General features: G+C 41.3%; 1 protein-coding gene across 5 annotated transcripts in view; it reads left to right on the top strand.

Annotated features, from left to right (window-relative positions):
- The window catches only part of Rsh (Rap GTPase activating protein radish), a 153,528-nt gene that overhangs the window by 111,086 nt on the left and 17,784 nt on the right, over positions 1-24,658 (top strand). For 4 of the 5 annotated variants that reach the window (XM_076425973.1, XM_076425972.1, XM_076425976.1 and 1 more), the window contains 10 exons: positions 1,766-1,902; positions 2,673-3,074; positions 3,457-3,697; positions 4,139-4,553; positions 5,725-5,863; positions 6,081-6,228; positions 6,675-6,695; positions 7,630-7,831; positions 7,988-8,099; positions 22,549-22,651. In XM_076425973.1, the coding sequence (XP_076282088.1) occupies positions 1,766-1,902; positions 2,673-3,074; positions 3,457-3,697; positions 4,139-4,553; positions 5,725-5,863; positions 6,081-6,228; positions 6,675-6,695; positions 7,630-7,831; positions 7,988-8,099; positions 22,549-22,651 (1,920 nt within the window). The remainder of the gene's footprint in view (positions 1-1,765; positions 1,903-2,672; positions 3,075-3,456; positions 3,698-4,138; positions 4,554-5,724; positions 5,864-6,080; positions 6,229-6,674; positions 6,696-7,629; positions 7,832-7,987; positions 8,100-22,548; positions 22,652-24,658) is intronic. The other variant, XM_076425974.1, reaches the window with a different exon arrangement.

Genomic DNA, 24,658 nt, shown 5'->3' with positions numbered 1-24,658 from the left:
CGTCGTTGTGACGCGCACCCACGCATCGGCAGCTGCGAAGCGTGGTTTCGTCGGGCCGAAACCGATGGACGCAAGGGAGGAATCTGATTTCCACCCTCCGGTTCCCATCCCGCAGTCTTTGATCATGATTTATATGCTATAATCCGTAGAGTAACTTTGGCTGTTATCAACGTACAGGAAGCTGATGATGATCTAGTCGCTTTTCCAACAGAAAACCCGAACTACCGAAAAAACCTCTGCATGGACATTACAGAATGATTCTCTTACTTATTTTTCGGTTAATTGACTGAAGAATAGTCGGACTTCTTAAGCTTAATGATTAATTGCCTTGCTGAACTTGATGTGACTACAGTAGACTCTCGTATAACGCGGTTGACACCCATTTTTTAAAATAATAAATAGCCAAAGAAATATCAATACTCGTAAATTAAAAATAGACGCGTCATATTTTTACGTGTAAGCCCAGTGTCAAATGGATTGAACAAGCGAAAATATTAGCATTCCGCTTCTCCGAAAAAAGAATTTAGTCCGAGTACTTTTTGGTCGAATTGCATACAGCGAATAGAATAGAATTACAATTACAATTTGCTACCCATTTAACCAGCTAATTCGATGACGTCCAACGTGTTCACACAGTTCCACAGAAGCACGTAATTTGAAAAATGAAGTCCCACAATGGGAATTGTATATACGTATGATAAAGGACGAACAGAACTCAATATTCCAACTTCGTAGGCACTCGGAGAATAGGAAACGGTGAGCATTCGCGAGGAGTATATTACACGAAGTTTTCTCGTTAACTTTTCGTGCGAACTCGATTCCCTTATGGCTCTGATCAGCATCAGCATCCTGTACATAAGCATACAGTACCGGACAGAGGTCTCGAACCGGCTGACAAGTGGTAACACTTCGTTACTGTACTGTTCACTCGCCGTAGAATTGTTAAACGTAGTTTTGTATGGAAGGAGTCTATTCGTAACTTGCTCTGCGCGTGAGGTAGTCCTGACTTGATTCTTCGAATTTTGTGCGACCGGGTTTCGCGGCAGCCACATTTTTACCAGAAAACCTCTTTTTAATCAAGCTATTCAAAAATACTTAAAATTATTACATTTTCTATACCTCCATTTGACAGATTTAAAATGATTCCATATTCTATGTTATAATTGTATTTAAAAAATCAAATTTCTAGATTTAACTCACTTCTCTGTTACGAGTGTAGAGATTTCCGTGCTCACAGAAACCAATTTCAAAGAAGCAGTGTTCGTCGAGGTTAGAATAAATGAAATAATTTTTCAACGCGATTAATGGTGAGATATTTTGCGAGATCTGCAGATTGTTGCTGTAAATTAATGGCTGCTAGGAAGTCCAGCGACGCAAAAATCGAAGAAGAACGAGACTAAGCGTGGAAAAGAACGAACAGACCTCTTTTATCGAGCCCTGCTTTATCCTCTCTCTCATTAATTTCTCGGACAAGCGTCCGTCGACGAACGGGACGCCCGATTTGCATCTCGGCGAGCATGCGAACGAACCGTAGTTAAGTATTTCTATAACAGTAGAATGATCTAGCGAAGAAACCACGACTTCGATGAATGATGTTACTTTTCACAAGCTAGCGTTGGCATGGCCTGGTTTCACCGTAACCATATTGTTCAACAAATTGCACCGACTCTTTCCTAAAAAGATTTACCATTTATCGAACGCGTCGATCGAGTCGACGATCATTTAACAATTACCGGGATCAAGACCGAGCATTTTCGTTTTACAGGACCATGTCATCGATCTGCTTCGTGTGCAACCTGCCGATCCTAACCCATCAGGTGGGGCTGGTATGGCAAGGAGGAAATGGCTGGGACGACCTTATGCGGGAACAGGTGGAGGAGTCCACTTTGAAGCAACGACTCGGTAAGAGTTCTCTCTTTCTCTATCTCTCTTTCTCTCTTTTGATTTCTTGTGATATTTATCTTCCGTTCATTTGCACGATCTTCCCCTTGCAATATTTATTTCCCGTTAATTTCACTTTTTAACTTCGTCTCTTGTAGTATTTCTTTCTTGTTTCTCGCCGTTTCAGACATTTTTCCGATGAGTTTCGTTGGTCTCCCCTCCAGTGTTACATTCTCTTATTGTTTTTATTATTCGATCTATTTATTAGAATAATTTTCATTTCGAAAAGGCATATGAATGAAATAAATTTTATGGAATTTTTTCAAAGGTAATTTTGAATGTTCTAATTCGAAATTGAATCGAACTCCTCATTAAAGTGCATGTATTAAATCTATAAAATAAATACTGCCAGATGAATGCATGTATTATTAAAAATATGAAGGAAATACTCGCAAATTAATACACGCATTGAATGTATCAAATGAATACAAATAAACAGACATATTAAATATATCAAATAAATGCACACAAATAATTAAATATATCAAATGAATACTCACAAATAATTAAATATAATCAAATAAATACTCACATATAAATGTACGTATTAAATACATGAAGCAAATACTTACGCGTAAATGCATACATATAGTGAATCCACGAAATAAATGCACAAGATACACGTGTTAATTGAATATTCACGAATGAGATACGAGTGAATTGAGATACACAAAAATTCGAAATTCTATGAAAAGACAAAAAAATAAGATTTCTCACCGGTGTTCGATCAGGAACCGGAAGACGCGACTCAGGGACGCAGATCTCGCCGCCGAATGAGACCCACGAGCCGCCGAAAAATCAGCATCGTCGACGGTCCAGTTTCGCCCAGCTGTCGGACCTTCTGAGGGATTGGGGCGGCGGTGGTTCTGGGAAAAGTCGCGGGAACAAGCTCTCGCGTCGCGAAACGCTCGCTGATATTACGAAATCGGTGCCACGGTCGAGACAGTCGGCGGATGCGAAACGAAGAGAGAGCTCGGTGGACAGTGGGATCAGGAGCCAGGCGTCTACAAAATCGAGAAGAGAGTCGACGATCAGCGAGTTGAGGAATGACTTCGCGAGACTGTGGAACAAGCGGGACTCGACACCGCAGGTGCAGCTACCGCCAAAAGTTATTTCGCCCACGCCTCGGCACGGTAAGTTGCTAAACGACCGTTTCGTTGCATTGTAATGACAAAGAATTGTAATGACTAGTAATGACAAATAATGATTTATTTGATGGTAGTAGCCCTTTGGTAGTTACGACAGTCCCCTTTATACGTTCCTTAGAAATAGTTACACAATCTTCAGCTGATATTTTATTCGCTGTGTCATTTATATATATATTGGTGTAAGCAATTTTGTCTTATTCGTGATTTTACATCTTCAACGAATATATAGAAATGTAACATATTGATATTGTAAGCAAAATTGGGTCAGTAAGTAGACCGAAATAAATGGCTCGGTACAAACATAAATGAAATGATTAAGATAAAAAAAAGAAGGGAAAAATATTTAATAATTCTGGGTTTGTTGCAGAGACCACGGAATGGAGAAATTCTCGACAGAGTTCAGGGGATAGTTCAAGATCCAGGAGGGACTCCATCGTCACCGGGCAAACTCCTAGTCCAGGTGAACGGAAGCATACCTGCCGGCATCACAGACGCAGACAATCACAACAGTCAATGGACGGCACCATTATCACGCCTTCGAAATATGACAGACTCGATCAAAGACCGAGTGCCTCTAGCACCGATAGCACTGGCAGCAACGCTATTAGGTACATAATGATTGACTAACAATTCGCTGCACGCCGTTCATTTCACGTATAATTTGCATAATGGCCCGTCGTCGACTCAGACTCATTCCTACAGGTCATATTAACCCAATTGTCGTCGATAAGAATCTTCTCTGTTCTACGTAAGAACAGTCATCTAACGGGTGGCTCTGAAAACTCTGTACCCATACTCGAGTTCGTGTAATTTCAATTTTTACAAGCAACTTTAAGATAGTCTTTTACGTCACATTTTTTTTTAACGTGTTCGAGTTTCTTGGTTCTCATCATATTGATAGTGTGTGACACTTTCTGTAATTTTTGTGATTTTCGTAATTATAAAAATGTCTATTATATCAATTTATTGTTGTGTTCTTCAGATATAGCTTTAAGATAAGAATTGTTGAGTCTTCTATGGATCTCAATTACTCACATTGTTCGTGACAGGGAACACCTGGAACACAGAAGCTCGTTCGACAAAGGTGACCGGTCGAGCAGCATCGAGAAGCCCCATCCGAGTATGATGATTGAAAGCAAAACGGTCACACCAACGACCACGACTACTACCACCACAACGTCGACGATCGAGGTCAAGGCGACCATCACAAGGACCGTCGAAACAAAGATGACGACCACGACGGCCACGTCGACCACATTGACTCACCTAAATCTGGACGCGTCGATCACTCCTCCAGCAATCGTGATGTCATCGGTGACACCCCCGCCGATCTCTCCGACAGTCGGCAGAAGCCTTCCACTTCCGGGGACCTCGACTTCCGGCGGATCTAGCCCCGTCGGATCTCCGAACGTCAACACGCCCACGCATCCCTTGATCAACACCAGGAGGGACTCGACTACTCAGGTAGACTATTGACGAGTTTTTAGTTCCTTGGTCTCGTGCTAGTAAAACTTGTAGAGAGTTTCGGAATTTTGTATACTCTTTCTAAGATCCAGGAAAATGTACATCGCACGATTTATACTGGTAAAAATACGGTAAAAATGTTGTCAATGTTGAGAATTATGCTTGATAAATTGTTTATTTAGTACGCCACGTATTCGTAAAGTTCATCACAAAACATTAGTTGTCGAGAAGTCATTGACCACATGTTGTACTCGCCAGAGATCAGTGTTGGGAAATTTTGATTTTAAATAATAAGTAATTAAATAATAAATAAATTATTATTTCTTATTTGTAAATGAAAGATTATGTATTATTTGGATTGAGGTGGAAATCAAATAAATAGTTTTTGGTCTTCCCTTATTTCTTGTATTTTGTATATGTATACAACGAACACGTGCAGGTTTTCTGTTTGCTATAGCAACCTTTTCAGGTATACCGCCAGTGGTCGGGCTCGTCCGGAGGGCCTAGCTGCCTATAAAAAAAATACAATTCAATTTATTATTTGTATTGACAAATAATAATTGAAATTGTATTTGTAAATAACGACTTGCTCAAATAATAAATAATTATTTTTGCTGTTTATTTGAATATCCAAATAAGAAATAACTTGTTATTTAAATTTTTATTTAAATAATTATTTATTTAAATAAATTTATTTATTGCCCAACACTGCCAGAGATAAAGGAGGTATTTTTCGCGATCGCACTATTTGAAAGAATGGTAATTATTTTTCTCGGCGCTCAGGTTCGATCAATTTCTACACTAAATGAATATAGCTTGAGGGGCATGAGACGTTATAGTCCGGGTTCGAACCAAATAACGCTTCCGATTCGGGTTTGAATCTGCAAAGATGCCAAATACCTTTGTTTTCCTCCAATAAAATAGCATTTGGCATCTTTGCAGATTCAAACCCGAATCGGAAGCGTTATTTGGTTCGAACCCGGACTATAACGTTTCATGCCCCTCAAGCTATATTCATTTAGTGTAGAAATTGATCGAACCTGAGCGCCGAGAAAAATAATTACCATACTGCCAGAGATGTTCAGAATTGCAATCCAATGGCAGAACGTAGCTAGAAACAGCAGCAGCGCAGCTAAGACATACCAATTACAGTAGATTGCTTCTGTTTCAGTGTTATTACAAGGGGAAGGAGGGTTACGCGAGCAAAACAGCAAGATTGATACGCCAGTCTGCGGCGATAGACGAATCGATGCTACCTGTAGGACGACGTGGGAGTCAGCCGACATTATCACCGGATCCCGACGAAGGAGGTACACCTATGCAATCGCAATTGCATATCATGACCATCGGATATAAACGAGAAAAAAATAAAGAATCTACTCAGATATACCTATCTATGAAAATAACATTCTTCACCCTACTAAGTCTGTCTCCACTTTCTTCCCTATCTTTCACTTGCATGCGATGTTTCGAGTATTTCGTTGAGTGTCAGAGGAGATTTAGAGAGCCTTTTTTTGTTCCTCGAAGGACGAAGGGCTCGAAGAGACTCCCTGAGCCCGGATTCCGCCTCTTATCCGAGGCGACGCGACTCCAAGAGCCATCTGAGCCCCGACAGGAACGTCGATAAAAGGGATCTCAGGAGGCAGTCCGCTTCCCTGGCCAGCCGGCCACCCAGGTACCTGTTTTCCATCGATTTTTCAACGTGGTGCAAGATAACGTTGCTCCACTGATACAAATCTGCCCAATTCTGACTGTGGAACTACACAGAATTTTGTATAGTTGCCTGGCGAAAAAAATATTCGATTGGGAAATGTGTACACCCTACTGTCCATAAGGTACGCGAAAAATAAGGTATTTTATTTCTCATATTTTACTAGTAAATCGTATATGTTATAAAAGTACAACATCTGCAATCTGAGAATTATAAATAGTTACAGTAATGTAACTTATGGACAGTAGCATACGTTCCTATTAAGCGATTTGAAAAGAATTGACGAAACAATTAAATTAATCGATAGCAAGGGCAGAAAATGTTCAAATGACATATGATTCCTTTTGAGTCACGTGTGTAAGAGACGAACAGAATGTTTCACGGTATGAAACTAATGTGTTTCGTCCCAGGTCTGCTAGTAGGACTCGCCGGTAAGGCTCACTTAAAAGTTAACAGCTAAGGCTCGTTCGGTTGTTGTTAACAAGCAATAATGCACGAGTTCCAGTCGCGAACACACGATCAGTCGCACGAGTTTACGATTCACATGAACCACCTCAATTTTCGACTCATAGATAGATAGTTGTTTTTTTTCCTGATCCAGTAAACGAATGACTAAACTGTAATCATTTAGACAGTTTTCTATTCCCCTTTGTGCTGTCAGAGACCAAAATTGAATACCTAGCAGGAAAATAGAAGTGCACAGTCCTAATAGAATTGTCCACAACTAGCATACTGTCACCTTAAGATCATTTCGTCGAATATGTAACTTGTAATTCTACCAGGAACAGAAATAGTTTAGAAAGAAGATTGAATTGCACATACCCAATAGAATAATTCATTAGTGTAGTATACGTATACAATTCTACCAAGAACAAACATACAGTATACTATGTAAAGAAAGTAGAATTGCACACACCTAATAGAATTATTCCCAACTAAATCACTTTTAAAAAGTCTGCATTTCGTCAAACCTTGTAGCTTTATAATTCGACCAAAAATAAAACAAAAAGGGTAGAATTGTACATCCCCCAAAAAGAATTCTAAAGACAAAAATGAAGTACATACAAATAATATTTGTACTCGGTTATTATCGCACAAGTATGCGAAAAAATATTTTGCACACGATCTAAAATTTATATTTTAAATCAACTTTTCGAAATTCCAGTCTTTGAATTGTGAGGTAGAAGCGTTCGAACCATCATCCGCAACATTCACCGATTAGAGTCGATAGAGGGAGTCCAGTAATTACTGACTAGCTTCTGAGTGTCGTCACACTATCTGTTCTAAGTGTTTTGAGGTTCGCCTCGAGTCGGTGTCTCTCCGAGATTCAATTGTTCGTGGCTGATCATCGATTTTTGGTCTTAGATCGCCGGATGCGTCGTCTTGCTCTTCGAGAGAGCCGAGTCCTTGCGCTCGACAATCGAGTATCCAACAGGCTCCGATCGTGAGAAGACAGTCGGTGACGGACGAAATTATGATGGCTCGTGGGTTTAGGCGACAGAGCACCACCGAGGAGATGATTCGGTGTCGGAACTTCCGGAAACAGAGCTCGCAGAGCGACGAGGTGGTGAGTTTCCAACAATTTTCACTGGTCCTACCGAAACCAACGAAAATTATGAACGTGTTGCCTTTATGCTCTATCCGATAGTGTTCCACGTTAAGTGGGATGACAAGCAGAAGCCACAGTAATACTTAAACATTTTTGTTTTATTTTTGTGATCAGGTGCAGCGATTTAGAGGCCGTAGAGACAGCTCGGCGCAAATTACAGATGGCACGTTCGCGTCGATGACAGTGGAGACGTCGAGCACCGTTTTCGACAGTAGTACGCAAACTGGTGAGTGATATGCGATGCATTTGTAAGAAGTTTGAAGTGTGAAAAGGAATCGTTTTAATTTCCTTTGAAGAAGATTTGAATTCCGCGCCGACGCGGGAATTATTGATTTCTTTTCGAATTTCGCGCCGCATGTGTCCATAATTTACCGACGGTCGACACAGATGCTGTAGATGATATCCAACTTTCCATATTTATGGAGGTAATTGAATCGTACAATATTTCTCTATATACTCTGTTAAGAATTTATTACCATTTCATTTTTTGGAAGTAGCATTTCCCTATTATGCCAAAGAAATGCACAAGATATTTCTGCAGAGAAATTTTGTTGCATTAAACTTTCAGGATACCGAAGTTCCATCAAACTTTATACAGACTTACGTTCTATCAAAGTTTCATCTCAAGAATAAATATTTTCAAGATCGCACGTTGTAATTACTATATCATAAATGCATTACCTTGTTTTCTTGATTATTCGTCTTGCCCAGTCAAACGTAATCTGATCTGACTAAAAATTAGAAAATATAAAATATCAGCGAAATGATCAAGCTTTACACTATAACTTGACAAAGTCAAACACAAAAATTCCGAGACTTACGAAAACCTGATAGTTCGTTAAAACTTTCTTACACGGCTCGAAACTAATTTCCTGAAGCTTACCTAACTTCATTGAGAACTGCACTCAAAGGATTTTCCTCATTTTTTAACAGGCTGCAATCTTTAGATACTTCAAACACAGCTAGATAAACTATTGTAGTGTAATCTAAAATATGTTTTACTTTATTGTCGTGGCAAAGGGAATTGTGTGACAAACAAAAATTAATTTCAACACTTAATAAACAGCAATACTCAAAAATCTCAAGGAATTTCATCATTAACAAAATACCTAGCACCTCGGAGATTCAACACTTCTCTTTTTAAAAAATTCTTCCTGTGCACTACTTTAAAAATTTTTAAATGCAGACATTTTTCACAACATTTTCAAAATAGGGGAACCGTTTCTTCAAAACCACCGTTCTTTAACAGCCCTCCTGCACCTCTATACCAAAAATAAAAACAATCATATGACTCTTACCTCGACAGCAATCAAAACACAAGAATCCTCTCTCCAAGAAATCCGAAACATAATATTTAACTAGGGGTGTGCGAGAACCCGAAATATCGGGTCGGGTCGGGAACACGAAATTTTTTCGGGATCGGGACGGGTACCCGAAAATTTCGAGATTCTCGAATTTATCGGGATTCCCGAAAATTTTGAGAACCCAGTAATCATTTATATTCGGTTTAATGAATACATTCATAGTTTCGGATTTTTTATTCTAGATGTTTTCGAAATTGAAAGAATGTTGTCCATCACGAATTCTTTTCAAGAGTGTCTTATGTCATATTCTCGAAATTTTCGGGAACCCGACCCGTCCCGACCCGACTCGACCTCTTCTCGACTCGTCCCGATCATCGGGTTCTCGCACACCCCTAATAATAACCATCCGTTGCGACAAAAAATCTCGCAGCAACCAAAACCGACCTAAAAGTTCCCCTGCACTGCTCCGACAACGAGAAATCTCAAGGTTCGACATTAGAAAGAAGTCCAAAGTCCAATCAAAACACGACCTTTCTGTATGAGCCTCAAGACACAACAATCTTCCATTGCAACGAAATAGCTGACGACGAAAATCGACGGTCCCCAGAAAAATCCTTCCTCTCTACTGCTCCGGCAACAAAAAATCCCAAAGTTCGACGGTAGAAACGAGTCAAAAGTCGCGCTGTCCCCGCTCGTGGTCTCGTTGAAACGGAGCGTGGCGACTTGCGCCGTGGCAACCCCGTGGACAGCCGGCGCGGCGTCCCGACACCATTCAGCGTTTCCTGAGACGCAGGCGTGGTGCCAGTGGTTGTAGTTCCGACGATGCGACGCTGGGTGCATGACAGTCAATAGCCTGTCAAATAGAGAGGCAGCCCGAGTAGCTGCCTGGCGAGCGTGTCCTTCTCGTGTCACACCGTCGTCTCACCAGGATCCTCTAATTAGTAAAGACCACAACCCCTAAACAAGAACTCCATCTGAACCGTTGAAAGTGGGCTGAAAAGTGTCTTCGAAGTCCAGAATGGGTCGGTGATCGAGGAATCACTGCGGTATCCTGATCGACGATCGAACCAGTGTATCATAGTCCTGTACGTCAAGCGAAGGAATCGTGCTGGAGGGTCTTAGAGGCTCCTCGAGTCCTCGGGATCGAGGCTAGTGATGATTCACGGGATAACCGCGTGTTGACAGTCTCCGTTGAGGATCACCTGTTCCAAACTACGGTCTGTTTACCTCCGAGAGATCGATCCCGCTACAGGACACTACCGCCAGGACCTAGTCCTGTGGATTGAGGGTCCAGCTGGCCTAGTCAGCGACCAGGCCGCTTCGATTTCCAGTTGGCACGATGGGTGGTGTCCATCGAGATTTGAGATTGAGACAGGTGGGCTAATTCCGAGATCTACAGAATCTCGCGGGATATGTTTACCTGGCGGTCTCGTGTCTTTCGTGAGACAACGCAGCGGTGTCAGCGCTGACAGGACGCAACCACTTGTGGCGGTGACCGTGTGCAAAACAATTCGATAGCAGTCGGCGAGTACTTGGAAGCCGGCCAAGGACTCGTGTGGTGAACCGTGGTTCATCTCTTTCTCTCTCTTTCGCGGGGTGTCCTCGTGACCGCGAAGGATCTTCGATGCGATCCTCGCGATCATTGTGCTCGCGGATGATCGGTGGTGCGCGTGTGAACATTGTGCTCGCCGCGTACACGGTGGTCACCTGTGACATGTGATACCAGGTGCACGAGAGTGATGGGAAAAAGGAATCGCGAGCACCCATGAGGGAGTCCGTTCTGTCCACTGCGACGGGATGAGGTTGCTACACGTCGACCCGCGGTGTCACAGGTAGGAGGGTTCTTCTTTGGGGATTTCGTGCTGGTTAATTTAATCTATTTGTTGGCATCTTGTACGTTCAATGATTCTGAGATCTTTTTTTTTATATTCTATACGTTGACTTTGATTTACTAACGAACAATGGGAAAATAATTGTATCTCAGCTCTGTTAAAAACTAACATTACATTGTATTTTAAGTTTCACTGTTTGTTAGCATTGCTCTTTATCACAAAGAGCTTTCCGAACTGTAGAATAAGTTAGAAAATAAGTGACATTATATAATTGTTTAAATGAGACAGTAACTTTCGAATACTTTCCCGTCAACCTAATAATTTTATTTATAACAAAACTCAATCGTCGTGTCCTTTAAGATAATATTATAAAAGGTCATGTTTAACAAAAAGTTTGCTATTTTAGTTTTATATAAACATTTTCACATTCACATCTCGGTTAACAATCTCGAGGAAGTTCTTATTTTTAAAACGTCTGTTTCACTATCGATCTATTTCAGTCTGATTGGAAAAGATAATTTATTTGATTTATATTGGAGATGTGTACCGTGAATGAGACAAATATTTCCATTAATATTTGACTCGATTATCTAACGTAGCACGGTTTGACAAATTGATATATCAGCGCCACGTGCGATTCTCGCTCCTATTTAACTCGGCGTTGCTTGCACGAAGCACAGCACGCCTAAGCAGATTTAATTGAGGTAAATTTATTCAAATTCACTGATTAAAATTCAACGAAATTTAATCTCCTGTAAATGACTGCGATAAACCGTCGAGAATATCCCATGGAAATGTTAAGAATTTCCAGAGCGAGGGTTGTAGAACTCGTCTCAGCTGAGCAATAGCACGAATATTTTTGACCCGTGTTACGCACGGTTAAAATACGACTATACTGGAAGTTTAAATTTACGAAGCTCCCTTCTGTTTCCGTATAACGCGTCGCGGCGTTAGTATTTCCGATATGGCAGCGACTATCAGCGGTTTCAGTCGACGGTGAAGATCGCGAGCCGCGCATACCGTTCGTGGGAAATGCATCGCGCATTTTACGAGCGTCATGATTAGCGGACCGTAGAAACGCGTCTCGTTAGAATACTTTTATTGCCCTCCGTGTTTGACCGTTCTCGTTGAAAATTCACCGTTTAAGAGCGCGTCATAACCGCGGGAAACGCGTTCGTATCAAGATTTTTATGAGGCCCCGTGATTCTATCGCGTATTTAACGCGCGCACACGCACGGAGAATAATGCTTGGATATTGTATACTCGTCTGCAGTGTCGTTCAAAATTAAAAATTACACCACTTTTATTCAACGGACGAAGTGCATGTTTAATAGAAAAATCATGACTGGCAAATGAACTAATTATGATATCAAGGCTAATAAACAACGACCTTTGTTTTGCTTTTGCTAGGCTAGAAAAAATATATCAATGAAAGTCCGGCCGTTTAAAGGGGAAAATGGAGCGTAAAGTTGACTCCAACGAAGGCTATTTAAATTAACAATTTTCCCTTACCCGTTCCCGTGGAAGGATTAAAGTATGTATTCTTAATGAACAAAGCGAGATGTCTAGATTTTGTTGCAGAACTTTTTGTTGGATTAATACAGCAGGATACGATAATTTTTACAAGATACATTTCTAATTTTACTGAAACATCTGCTTTATCAATTTAGTGATGAGAACACTGTGGATCTTTCTGCAAAATTGTTCAAGTCGATTGTAAAATACAATAGACAGATGAAAATGTACTCGTTCTGCGCTGTCTTTTCTGTGTTTGGCGGGGTCACAAAAAGATAGTAGAACTACACGATCTAAGAAAGCACTCTTTGCTTGGTAGATTTAACATCAAGAAGTTTCGAATCAAGAAAATTATTTTCGAATTGAAGTATACTTCTTTCGAAATTCCGCATAACTATCCCCTGGTCGCAAACGATCCGAAAGTTTTGGGGTTCGCAAAAAGGAACAAAATGTAAATGACTTTTCACAGTTGACGGTGGAGAAAGAATTCTCGCCAGGGATAATCAAGGGGACAGATATTCCCGAATAAAATTAAAAGTTGGTTACGGTGAACCGGGGGAATCACCGGCAGAAGAAACGTTGTAATGACTTCCGGTGCCCGGAGTTATTCGAACTTTTTTGCGTAACGAGCGTCTCTCGCCGGAGGGGAAGCGCGCGAATTCTGCTGGAACTTACATCGCCGAGTAAAATTTCCCAGCAAAAATATATCGTTCTGTTTAGCGGGGCGAAGTTTTCTTCTTATCGCTGAAACCGTGTACAAAGGACTTGTAGACAATCACGGGGACACTTTGCGTTGCAGTATAATGAAATCGGATAGCGCGCGAGCGTGCGGTTGTTTGAATACTTGCGCGACTTTCCAAATTGTAATTCCACTTTGTATAGAACGCGGCAGTGGTCTGAATTTTCATTCGAGATTGCAGCGATCTTTTTATTGTGTTATAGAAATCACATTTGATCAAAATTAATTCTCAAACTGCAAACGTGTACAATGCACAAAGGTTAAGAAAACAGTAATTTTTGTAAAACTTACCATTGAAACCGCTTCACTAGAGGAGCATCGTGCAATCGCAAAGTGCGAGGTCAGTCGAGGAAGGTTCTAGAAAAAGATTTTCCCAAGATGTAGAAAAATTCGCTGATCATTCTTAATTCTTTTCCTTTCACCGTAAGACACTGCCCCTCTCACAGTTTCTATTACCAAAGCCGCATCCTTCCCGTGAGACCTATCATTCGTCCAATAGCATGCACTCAACGGAACCGAAGGAGGGAAGGAAAAAAAGAAGGAAAAATGAAATTGCCCTTAATTCGCGAGCCACAGACTAATGCAATCCTCCGGAGCGGCCTGGGTGTTCGCGACTCCATTTCGAAAATTGCGTCAGGCTCTGCTTCCGCATTCTCTCTCTCTCGCTCTCTCCCTCCCTCCCTCTCTCTCACTCTCTCACTCTCTATCTCCAGGGTACGGAGTAATAAGGCGAAACATACTCGTGTATCCTTCGCAGTCATTCTTGTTCGTTGCCGATCCCTCAATCTCGATTGCCGTAGCCTTCTTTCCTCAGCGGACCGTCCTCTCGACGGATTTTCCTCGGACCCCTTCGCCTGGGGATGGAACTGACACGAGAATCGCGCGAATTGATGAATTGATATCACTGAACAACTTGTGACATGTTATTGTGCCATACTAACAAGCCCTGTTAGCCAAGTGGCCGCCTCCAATTTAGATCAGACTCGAAAAAATTGTCGACGCGAGGAGCAAGAGCGGTGAGACACACTTTTTTTTAAAAAAAACGTCAATACATTGCGGATTTAATCGGTATCTACTATACAAAAAAGTATACAGGATGGATCACGTTAATTATTTTCGTTATTAGTCGGCTGATTGAAACTCTTTGTCATGGATGATACAGTTTCATGGATGTAACATAAAAATTTCTTGAATGTTTTTAGTAGGATTTAGTAACGATTTTATGACAAGAGTTTGTAAAATACGTTCTCGCCTCCCGCATTTCGCGACTAAAGTTTTTCGAATTCGGTATCGAATACCAGACCAGTCGTATATCTAAAGTTCTGCTCGAGAATTAATGGTTCCTGAGATAAGCGATCAGACACGGTTTTCTACCCCAACTTTGGGGGCTGCTTTCACCCCTTGAATATGAATGATTCTAAAAAAATACGTGAGGAATATTTTCGAACATTTTCAAGGTATCGCGGCTTATAAATAAAACAAGAAGTGTTCCACGTGTCCAAAATGATTCCACCTCATATCGATGCGAAACCCTCCTAAACATAGACTACGAATGGACTTCATAAAATCTTCCTTTCGTTTCATTGTTTAACTTTGTGCAATAAGTTGTTCGATAGTTTCTACATACATATAAAAAGAACTCAACTTCTAAAGGTCCTAACGTGAAGTATGTGAATCATGACGGCGTTCAGACGTCATTTTGGACGCCTTTGGAACGAAATGTAGAAAAAGGGGGAGGGAATTCGCCGGCGACGGGGAAGAGGTGGTTAAAAAAAGGAATGGTGGAACGAGGATCGCTCGGTTCGTTTCCTTCAACCACTTGTGGACTCGGGAACAGGCGTACAATGCGGGCGCGCGGACCGAAGACGGAGGAAGAGGAATTACCGTGCGCTCTGAATGGAAATTCAATCGAACGGCCTGATCGTATTATTCCCTAATCTAACCTCTTCCTCCCGGGCCGAGTAGCGTGACGCCGACCTAATGGGCTTTTAATCGAAAAATGTTAATCGAGCGAAGGGACGGTCGCGCGCGCTCTCCGCCCTTTATGGGATTTTTCAACCCCGTGTACTCCGGGTATCCGTTCGTCGCGCGAGACCTTTGTCGGATTCGATCGTTCCCCGTCACCAGAGATTATTCATGGTCCTCGTCGTGAAGATTTCTTCTTCTTTGAAGTTGATTTATAAGTGTCTCGCCGTGAGAAAAACGCGACCGATCATTCTTCTCGCGCGAGACGGCGATAAATTACCGGGACCGCGCGACCCCGGCATTGAGTTGTACCACTGGTTTTGCTGATGCGCTCAACGGATTGGGCGTGTTTTGGTCGAGACGAGGAAAAAGCAATAATTGGAAGCTTTGTTGGGTTCATTTTGAAGATTGCAGCGGACAAGTGACTATTTTTGGTTGAAATTGAACAAGTCGTTCGGGGGAGAGTCTTTTTCAGACGGGCTACCAAATAAAATAATTTTTCTGTCTCCTTTTATACTCTACATTTGAATAAATATTCCCACAAATAATTTCTCTAGTTTGAAGAAACGAGTTCGTTAAAAATGGTCAGTGTCGCTGAACAAGTTAAATTGTAGTTCCACTGTTTTATTGTTAATTATTTTCGTCCTCTGTGTGTGTGAACGATGGTCTATAAAAAGTCACTTGCCAACAGCAATCTAAATATAAAATTCATCAAAATAGTCGTTCCCATATTTCCAAGTAATTGGTTCAATAAAAACCGAGTACAACAAAATAATCGAAGCACTCACTGTGGATTGATGTTAAAAGAAGAACCGCCGCACACACCAGCAGATAGAAAACAGGAAATCCTTTCGCGGGATTCCAGAAAAACCGAGAAAGGTCCGTCAGGAAAGCAAAATTCCAATTACAGAACTGGCATCGAGCAAAGAGAAGCGTTTGCGTGTTCCCAACATCGTAATTATCTCCCAACAAAATTTTTATTCGCGAAACTGCTCGTTATCTTTGCAAGCCGCAAGCACAAGATGCGTTACCAAAGTCTGTGTATCTATGTCTTGCTTGTCCCCGATCACGAAAGAAAATTCCTCAAGATAACGAAGCTTCGCTGAGGGCTGCACGCGCCGTCGGAAATAATGAGTGCCGGGGTCAAACTTAAATCCGAGCGAGAACGGGTTAATGTCATTACCTTCGATTTCGTCGTGCCGAGGAATCCGTTGTAATTGACTTCATCGGTTTCATTTTCCTTTTTCGTTCTCTTCTGGTCTCTCTCTCCCTCTCTCCTAGTCTCGCGTTCTTCGGGGTTACTCGCCATGGAATCCCGTCCGCAATAACTGGCCGAAGAGTAATTATCATTTTCACGGGAGCCGGGGCCGTAATCGGCGAGCAGTCCCGCAATTCCAGGAATTTCATTAGTTTCGATAAATTCAGCCCCCGGCCAGTTCTCTCGACCGTCTTCCGTCATTAATTCCCGACAACGCGGTCGCATTCATTACTAATTCCTATCTAACACGCCAACCTGATCCGGCCGCGGATCGATTCGATCGGGGCCGTCCCATTATAGTTAGAAACGTCCTAATTGCCCGGTTTTTATGCGACGCCTTCCACCAGTCACGTCTCGTATCTGGTTTCCTCTGGATCGCGTGTCTATCGTCTCGCCGAAGCCCGATTTCCAGATAAATATACATAAACTTTGTTATCTTCGTAATAAAGATACGTAACGAACGGAATTCTCGTGCACAGAAAATATGCCACGATTCTTTAACGCAATGCAAACATTTAACTACAATTTTCAGTATTCTAAACTGTAAGGCCGACTGTTCTTTTTACTAATACCTTCAACGATCCAAGATTTGTTAGATACATAATGTAGGAATGAACAGAAATATGAACAGAGAATAAATTGTGATCATTTATAGTATGATTGCAGCACATTATCCGATCGATTTAAACAATGACTTTTCCGTTTTTGGTCCACGAGGCGCAATCCTGTCCGCAACGATTTTCTTCTGCGCTGCCACCGTCAAACGAACGATATCGCCCGACGAACGCTGTTAATTAACTCGGGAACGGTAATGGCGAACTATCCGGACCGTGATTCCGCTCCGAACCGATCAAATAAAATTGAAACTCGAAAGTTCACTCAGGCCGATCGCGAACAATTGGTTCAGCGGTTCTGCAATTGGCTCGATACGTGAACCTATGTATTGCTAGTCCCTAGAGTTTTGTTTCATGAAATTTGCAATTTTTGGACACGGTCGAAGGAATACAAGATTCCTTGAGATTTTATTCATTTTGTATTAGTTGGATCGCTATATTTTTATAAACTGAATGTTTACTCTTGATATCTTTTAATTGACTTGGAAACTCTTCGTGACAATAATTCCATAAAAATATCATTTATTCTCGTTGCAGATTATTGTTTTTCTATTAAATGTATTTATAGTTGGACATAGAAACATCTTGAACAACGATTCAGACGCTCATTGAATTATTCGAGATAGGATCCGCATGATTTATAATAATCCGGTTGGCCGCTGTTATCTCGCTTAAAGCTAGCGTCGGAATAATATAAAAATTCCCTTTAAAATATATTCAGTAACCTTAAAATTTCGAAAACTTTGACCTTACGGCGAACGATCTTTATCCTGATCTTATGAATATTATTAAACACACGTAATGACATGTAAATCTAACATTTACAAGCGAGAACGCGGTACCGCATTATAGGTGATTTTTATCATTGTGGACTTAGTATGCAAAAAGATTGCACTGACTTACATTCGTTTGCCGATTTTGTTCTAAAAATATTGGATTTTTAGAACTAAACCTAGACGTTCAAACGGTTCTTCAATATTGACAGAAAATATAATTTTCTATCAATATCCGCCAATATTGATAGGATGCTTCAATACGCTCCTAGACGATGAATATGGTCCTCCGTTAATATTGACGCGAATATTGACAATATTATTGATCGTGTAGGGGCCACTTTAAACAAATGTTCATAGATAGAGAAAACCGTTTATATTCTTATATAAATATAAAAAATTCATTTTTTAATAAAAATTTAATTTTTCCTTAACGAACGGTTAATTAAAATGTTAATGTAACAATAAATTCGTGATCAGCGACCCCAAATTATATCGTGTTTACTATTGTTTTAATGTATCTCTTTAAAAGCTAACTAAAATATTAAAGTTTAGCAAAATTTAAGTTAAAAGTAGAATTGTACAAAATGGAAGTAAAAATTGCTTGATCGGAAGAACAAATATCGCCCATCATGCAGCGAGGAGCGGCGTTTTATGGTTGAAAAAGAAAGGGAAAAAGAGGATCTCCTATCTGGACGTTACAAATGGATCTCGTCCGGCTCCCCCACGACAAAATAAAATAGCATCATGGGTTCGACGTCGATGGAAAATCCGAAGAAAAATCGGGGGAAGCGTCGCGTGCACACGAGACAGTCATGAATTCGGGTCTAATTGCGTGTCACACGGTGAACACGGTTTTAATTGCATTCACCGTGCCGCGCGCCTCGCCGCGCCGCGCTGGTTCAATTTTACAGGGCCGTCGTCGTCCTGGCGCGGCATTCCGACGTGTTTCCAGTTTTACGCTGCTCGATTCTCGGCCTCTGGTCTTCGGGCTAAAGCCTCTTTCTCTCTTAATTCTTCTTTTTTTCTTTTCCTTCTTTTACGAGCCGTGACAGATCCCGCTTTCAGACGCCAGAAACCCGAACGCAGATAAGCCAGGTGGTTGTTGCCGCACACGGAGAGAACCCGGCGAGGTTAAAGCACCGATAAACCGGGCTTACGATCCTGACGCGCGTGCTCCAGTCGCGTAACTTCTTTTTTCTTTCTTGCTCTTTTCCTCGTCGAGGAACCCACCGCGCCAAAACGACTGGTCAGAAATTATTAAAAGAACGAGCAATTAAGAACGTACATCAAGAGCAAAACAAGTTATGAACACTTTTTGGTTGTGGTGACGTCGTCTTCGCGCAGAATAACATCGAAATGAATTTTCTCTTCTCCAGCGTGATTAATGTGTTATTCTTCATTGAATTATGGGATGTTTAATGTACCGAGCGAGAAATAATTGCAGGGAACGAGGAATGTATTCAGAAAATTTGACCAACACAACGTCTCTCTCGCCCACGATCATTCCTAAGTTCCGGACGCAGAAAGAAAGTTCCATCGTCCTCGACCTCGGCCGAGACTTTCATCGGGCATTGTTCAACAGAGCGCCGGCACAAAAAGCCGGAGAATAATCGTAATTTCCCTTGACGACGTGTTTATTGCGTGGCGGACTCTTTACGGGGAATAAATAAGAAAACTTGTCTCCTTGGAGCTGTCGAAAACCAGCGGCCGTGGAGCACCGTTTTAATGAACGAAAATGAAATGGGAAACGAGGAATGAAGCTTTCCATTAAACGGGAACGCGATATTGTTCGTTCGAAATCAATTATCTCTCTGTCTCGAAAAGAACTGTTGAACGAGTGCAAATACTCTAGAATTTTTATTAATTATTCTACCTGTATGCTTTGTCTACGAAAGGCTAAGGGTTGCAATATGTGGAAAATCGACCGCCGTCAGTATGCGGGAAATGAGTTGCCGGACCCCGCTAATTTAGATAAAAAATCCAATATCCGGCAGCTTAATACGAAAATGTTAAAAATCTGTTATTCAAAAAATTTCAAAAATAGTACTGCACCCAATTTACTATTTCTGAAACACAAATTTGTGTTTCCCACAACAAAAAGAATTTGCAACGCGGATAATGTTCGTCCAGAAAGTTCGCTGATGCGAATGAGAGTGCATCAAAACAGTTTTTTGCAGAATTGACCACGTTTTAAGCACCAACCCGCTTGCAGCTCGCGCGAGCGTTAACTATTCACGCTCGAGTGTGCACTCGCACGCAGGGAAGCACAGAACTCTTGGTTTTGTTCTAATAGTCCTATCGATTGAACCCAGGACCCGCCTAACCCCGAGAGCTTTGCATTAACAATTTTCTGTTACGCGTAACCCGCTTTTTCCCCAACTTCAGTCCGAGCGGAACACTTCCGGGCCCGCACGAGGCGTTCGCGCTCTGCGTAATGTAATTGGAACCGGGCGCCGGGAAAAATTCCCCGTTCTGTTTAATGGACCCTCGTCATTCGAAATCGAAGAATCTGCACAGCTGTTTAATGGACTGCGTTCCGCGCGATCTACTTACTGGCGCGAAGAAACGGACAGAGAAGAAGTTCTTCAGCATACTGCAATTAGATCTCTCATATAATTTCTCTGCCCTGATTCACCTCTCTACTCGCGTTTGCTTGAATCCGATTGAAAATTCAATTCAAACTGCAATTCGCAGTCGATTGTCTATTAATCTTTAAATATCGAGCTTCTACACGTTGCTGTATGTTCGTAAAATAGTAGGTGAATACGATACGATGCAATATCAAAAAGATTGTTGACCTATTGACCTCGAAATTGATTTTGCGTAAGTCCAGTCTGAAATCGTTAGCTTTCGGGATGTTTGAAAAAAGAAAGGCGGATGTCTCTCGTTTCAGACGTAGAGTAACGTTCGTATACAAGGCGTCGATCGGCCGCTTTTCCACCCCCGCTTTTTCTCGTGTTTTATATTTAACGACCGCTCGTGTCGTCGAGGGGTGTGGTCTCTATGCTCTGTTCCCGGCGACGCCGTGGCTACCATAAAGAATTCCAACGCGTGCCGGCCACGGAATTTTGATATCGGGGGCTCTCGTGACCGTACGGAGCCATGCGTCTAATTGCGCGCACGCACGCACGAATAAACGCACCCACGCACGTGCTCTCGCGCGCGCGAGAGCCAACATAGCTATCAGATACGTCGTCGCCGCCCTCGACATGAATTATCGGTCTCATAGCCTGTCCACTTACCGCCGCCTGATAGTTCGCCGCTCGTAAGGCGAAACGGCACGACGTAAAGCCTCGTTCACATTAGTCAAGTTGTTTGACTTCGTGACTCGAGAGGCTACGGGCAACTCGGTGCTATTTTATTAAACGCGGCGCGGCGTCGCCGTTGCTCGCTTACAACGAAACCCGATGGGATCTTTCGAGTCCAGTAGACAACAGGTTCGCAGTCTTGGATGAATGGTAGCTTTTTCTTAGCATTACATTGAGAAAATAATGACTAGTTTAACGCTAAACTTACCAGCGCCGGTCATATGACCGGTCTCAGAGTTTTTACTAATTTTACTGTTATTTTCTTCATAAAGTATTCGTTAACGTCGATAATTGTCGATCGAACTCGAAGGGGATGAGTCGAGCGAAATATATCGGTAGAATATGGGAGAAAATGGGACCGACGAGAAGCCCGTTTCGTATTCACGTCTGTTCCAGCCACTTTACGCGTTTATTCGACGGCTCAGTTCTCATCAGGTGCGAAGGGAGCCTCGAGGTGATGCTCCTTTAGAGCAGCACTCGTGTTATTAATAGGAGACCATATGGAGGGCTCGGAAATCAATCAGTGTGACTCCCTGAGTCTGAAAAGTTTAGAAGAACACGCGGTGTCTCGGTTTAATTAAATCACAAATTGTGCTACGTAAGAGTAGGTCACAGCAAGGAGTATTTTCTTACAATTATTTATATACGACGTCTTGTTGCTAATTTAAGAGAAGGGAACAAGCTTTGACAGACACAGCGCACTGCATTCCAATGAATCATGGATGTAATTGAAGCTTAATGGAGCCAGAAACTTGGGGAAGTACCGATCGAAAATTAATTATCTTCATAGTTCTAATACCCTATAAACGACGCTTCCATCAATTTGGGATTAAATGATTGAAACACATTCTCCCGAAGTTGCGACTAATTTAAATAACCGTTTTATCTTCATTAGCAGAATTTCACTCGTGTAGGTGCACCGGCGAGAGAGATAACTTTCCCTATATCTCTTACTTATTCTTTAATGTGAATCCTCTGTTTTAATCTAGCACTGCTACTCGCTGTGTAACACGTGTGAATTGCATAATCTCTCATGCAAGGAATTATAATAGAAGGAGTTTATTGATTTGATGTTAAAGTAGAAAATGGTTCCTTTTCACACATGCAATTCGAATTCCGCAGATATGCAAACGAATTACTACAATTTGTTTTGTTCTTTTATCTATTATTTTAAAAATTAGCTCGGGAAAATATACAGTCTACGAATACTGCAACAATGTCGTAGGAATGCAATAGCGTAGAGAAACATATGTATTTTCCTCTTGAAAGAAGGGAACCTAATAAATGTTCTTTGATCCAGTCGAGGCGATGTCAACTCACACGAAATATTTACCACTGTACCTGCTACAATTTATTGTTTCAAGAGCCGTCGCCGTTGTACGACAACAATCACTACCATGAGGAATGCCTAAAATGTAACAGCTGCGGCCTGAATCTCACGGGACCGAAACAGAAACAGGCTAGACGGTGAGTACCAGAAAAGCACACAAACGGTGTCTGTTGCACGGGGCCGGGCAATATCGTTGATACGACCGTGGCTCCTCTCCTCCCTCCCCGTAATTTCATCCGACAGCTGCTTTAATTTCCTATTTATTGAGAAAACGCCACGGTTCGGTTACGCAATAAATATCCCCGTTTGCTATTTCGCGAACGGTCCCGAGAAAATGGGGATCATTTGTATTGCGCCCTCGTTCCCTCGGCTCAGAAACAAAACTTCCGATTATACGAGGGTAAAGTGATTTTAACCCTTTTAGGCTCAAGGTAACGATCCATCGTTACCCTGTTACTTGCGGAAAAGTCCGTCGTAAAGCTTTACTGTTATCGCCTTTTATTTCCGACCAACTTTTACTTTTCCCGCAGGATTTTCAACCCCTGTACGACTCTCCAGCGAAAATTCACGTATCCTTCGATTCTGGATTCTGTAAAATCCTCTATTTTCTACATATATTTTAATGGTTTTACTCAAACCGTGAGTAGGAGTGAATGAATTTGTCTGTTTTGTATACTTTGAAACTGTACATTTTTTGTCAGTTGTGTTCATTTTGACCGACTTCCCCGACGTTTCCAACAGTTTATTTCGAAATGTAATAACGCTTTTTCCGAGAGAATTGTCACGGAACGCTGCCGACCGCGATTCAATCAGTTAAAACATCCGTCGGTCGTAAAGTTTGAAACGCGCATCACGCCGGCTCCAGTAATTTCCATCAGTGCGATTAAACTTGTTTCACGTTTGTTTTGTTTCTCTCTTTTTCCACGAGTGTTGTTGTATCAACGTTTAAGACCGCGATAGGAAGGCTGATTCCGGATGACTATGGCGCGGGAGCCCGGAAATTTATGCGGGACTCGAGAGCGATCGACTGTAACTCGAATTGGTTCCGGGTATAAAACAGCTTCCCACCATTTTAGTGTGGCGCGGGATTAAATCTACAAGATTATAAGAGATTTTACTGAGCGATTTTTATATGTAACAAATGTTGAAATTTTTCCTGGTACCATTTTAATTATAAAAAGTAAGTCTGGCGATTATTAAATTTTAAAACACTCAAAATTGTAATCAGACGCTTGCATGGAGGTTGCATATGTTCAAGATAAACAAATTTAATATTTAAATTGTATTAAGAAATATTATTTCATAAAATAACAAATCGGTTGTAACATTTGTTGTATATTGCTATTTTACAATTAAAGGTGAGATCACCTACGTCCAGTTTGAGTTAGAGCAATCTTTCGAGCGATTTTCTAATTAATTAATGATTCGAAGAAAAGCGAAGATAGTAAGCGTATTAGCAGCTCGATTGCCTGGAAAACAATCTGATTCGATTCGTGATTCGAAGCACTCCTTTCCCATCGTACTGATTTTAATTGGTATTGCGTGAATCCGGGATAATAAAGGATAATAGACGAGATAAGAGGGTCGGCGTGATCCAATAACGACCGCCGTCGGGACGCCACGGATTCAATTTTTATCGACCAGATTAGACTTTCATGAAACTTCCAGACGATTGTTTTCGCACCACGATAATGTTTCCTCGAATTCCAAAACTGTTCTTCTTACTAAGATGCCGGCTTTAGAAACTCCATTCGCTTGTATTAAATATTTTCAGACCGACAACTTCCGTTTAATTCGCTTCTCGAACTTTGTTTCGCACTTTCCAACTTGTACTGTTCGAGGCATGAAACCTTTAGAAATTGTAACTTTGAAACATCTTTAATTTTTATCTTCTTAATTATGTTATTTAATGAATCATGTTAGTTACGAGATATTCCCATTATTTTTATTCTTATAATAATTTAATAGCTTCGTTCAAATCTATGAAATAATTGTTTCTTTAAGATATTGGAATTTTAATTTATAAGCAATAAGAGTGAAACCATTATTTTTATATGAAAGATTCAAAGATATATAAGAAATTTCATGTACAATTTTTAATGTACAATACATTTTCAATCAACAGATCGTGCTTCGTATACCAT

Source organism: Lasioglossum baleicum, chromosome 6, assembly GCF_051020765.1.
Source record: "Lasioglossum baleicum chromosome 6, iyLasBale1, whole genome shotgun sequence".
Lineage (NCBI taxonomy): Eukaryota > Metazoa > Arthropoda > Insecta > Hymenoptera > Halictidae > Lasioglossum > Lasioglossum baleicum.
The sequence above is the reverse complement of the archived record's forward strand: the minus strand, read 5'-3'. Positions and strand labels throughout refer to the sequence as shown.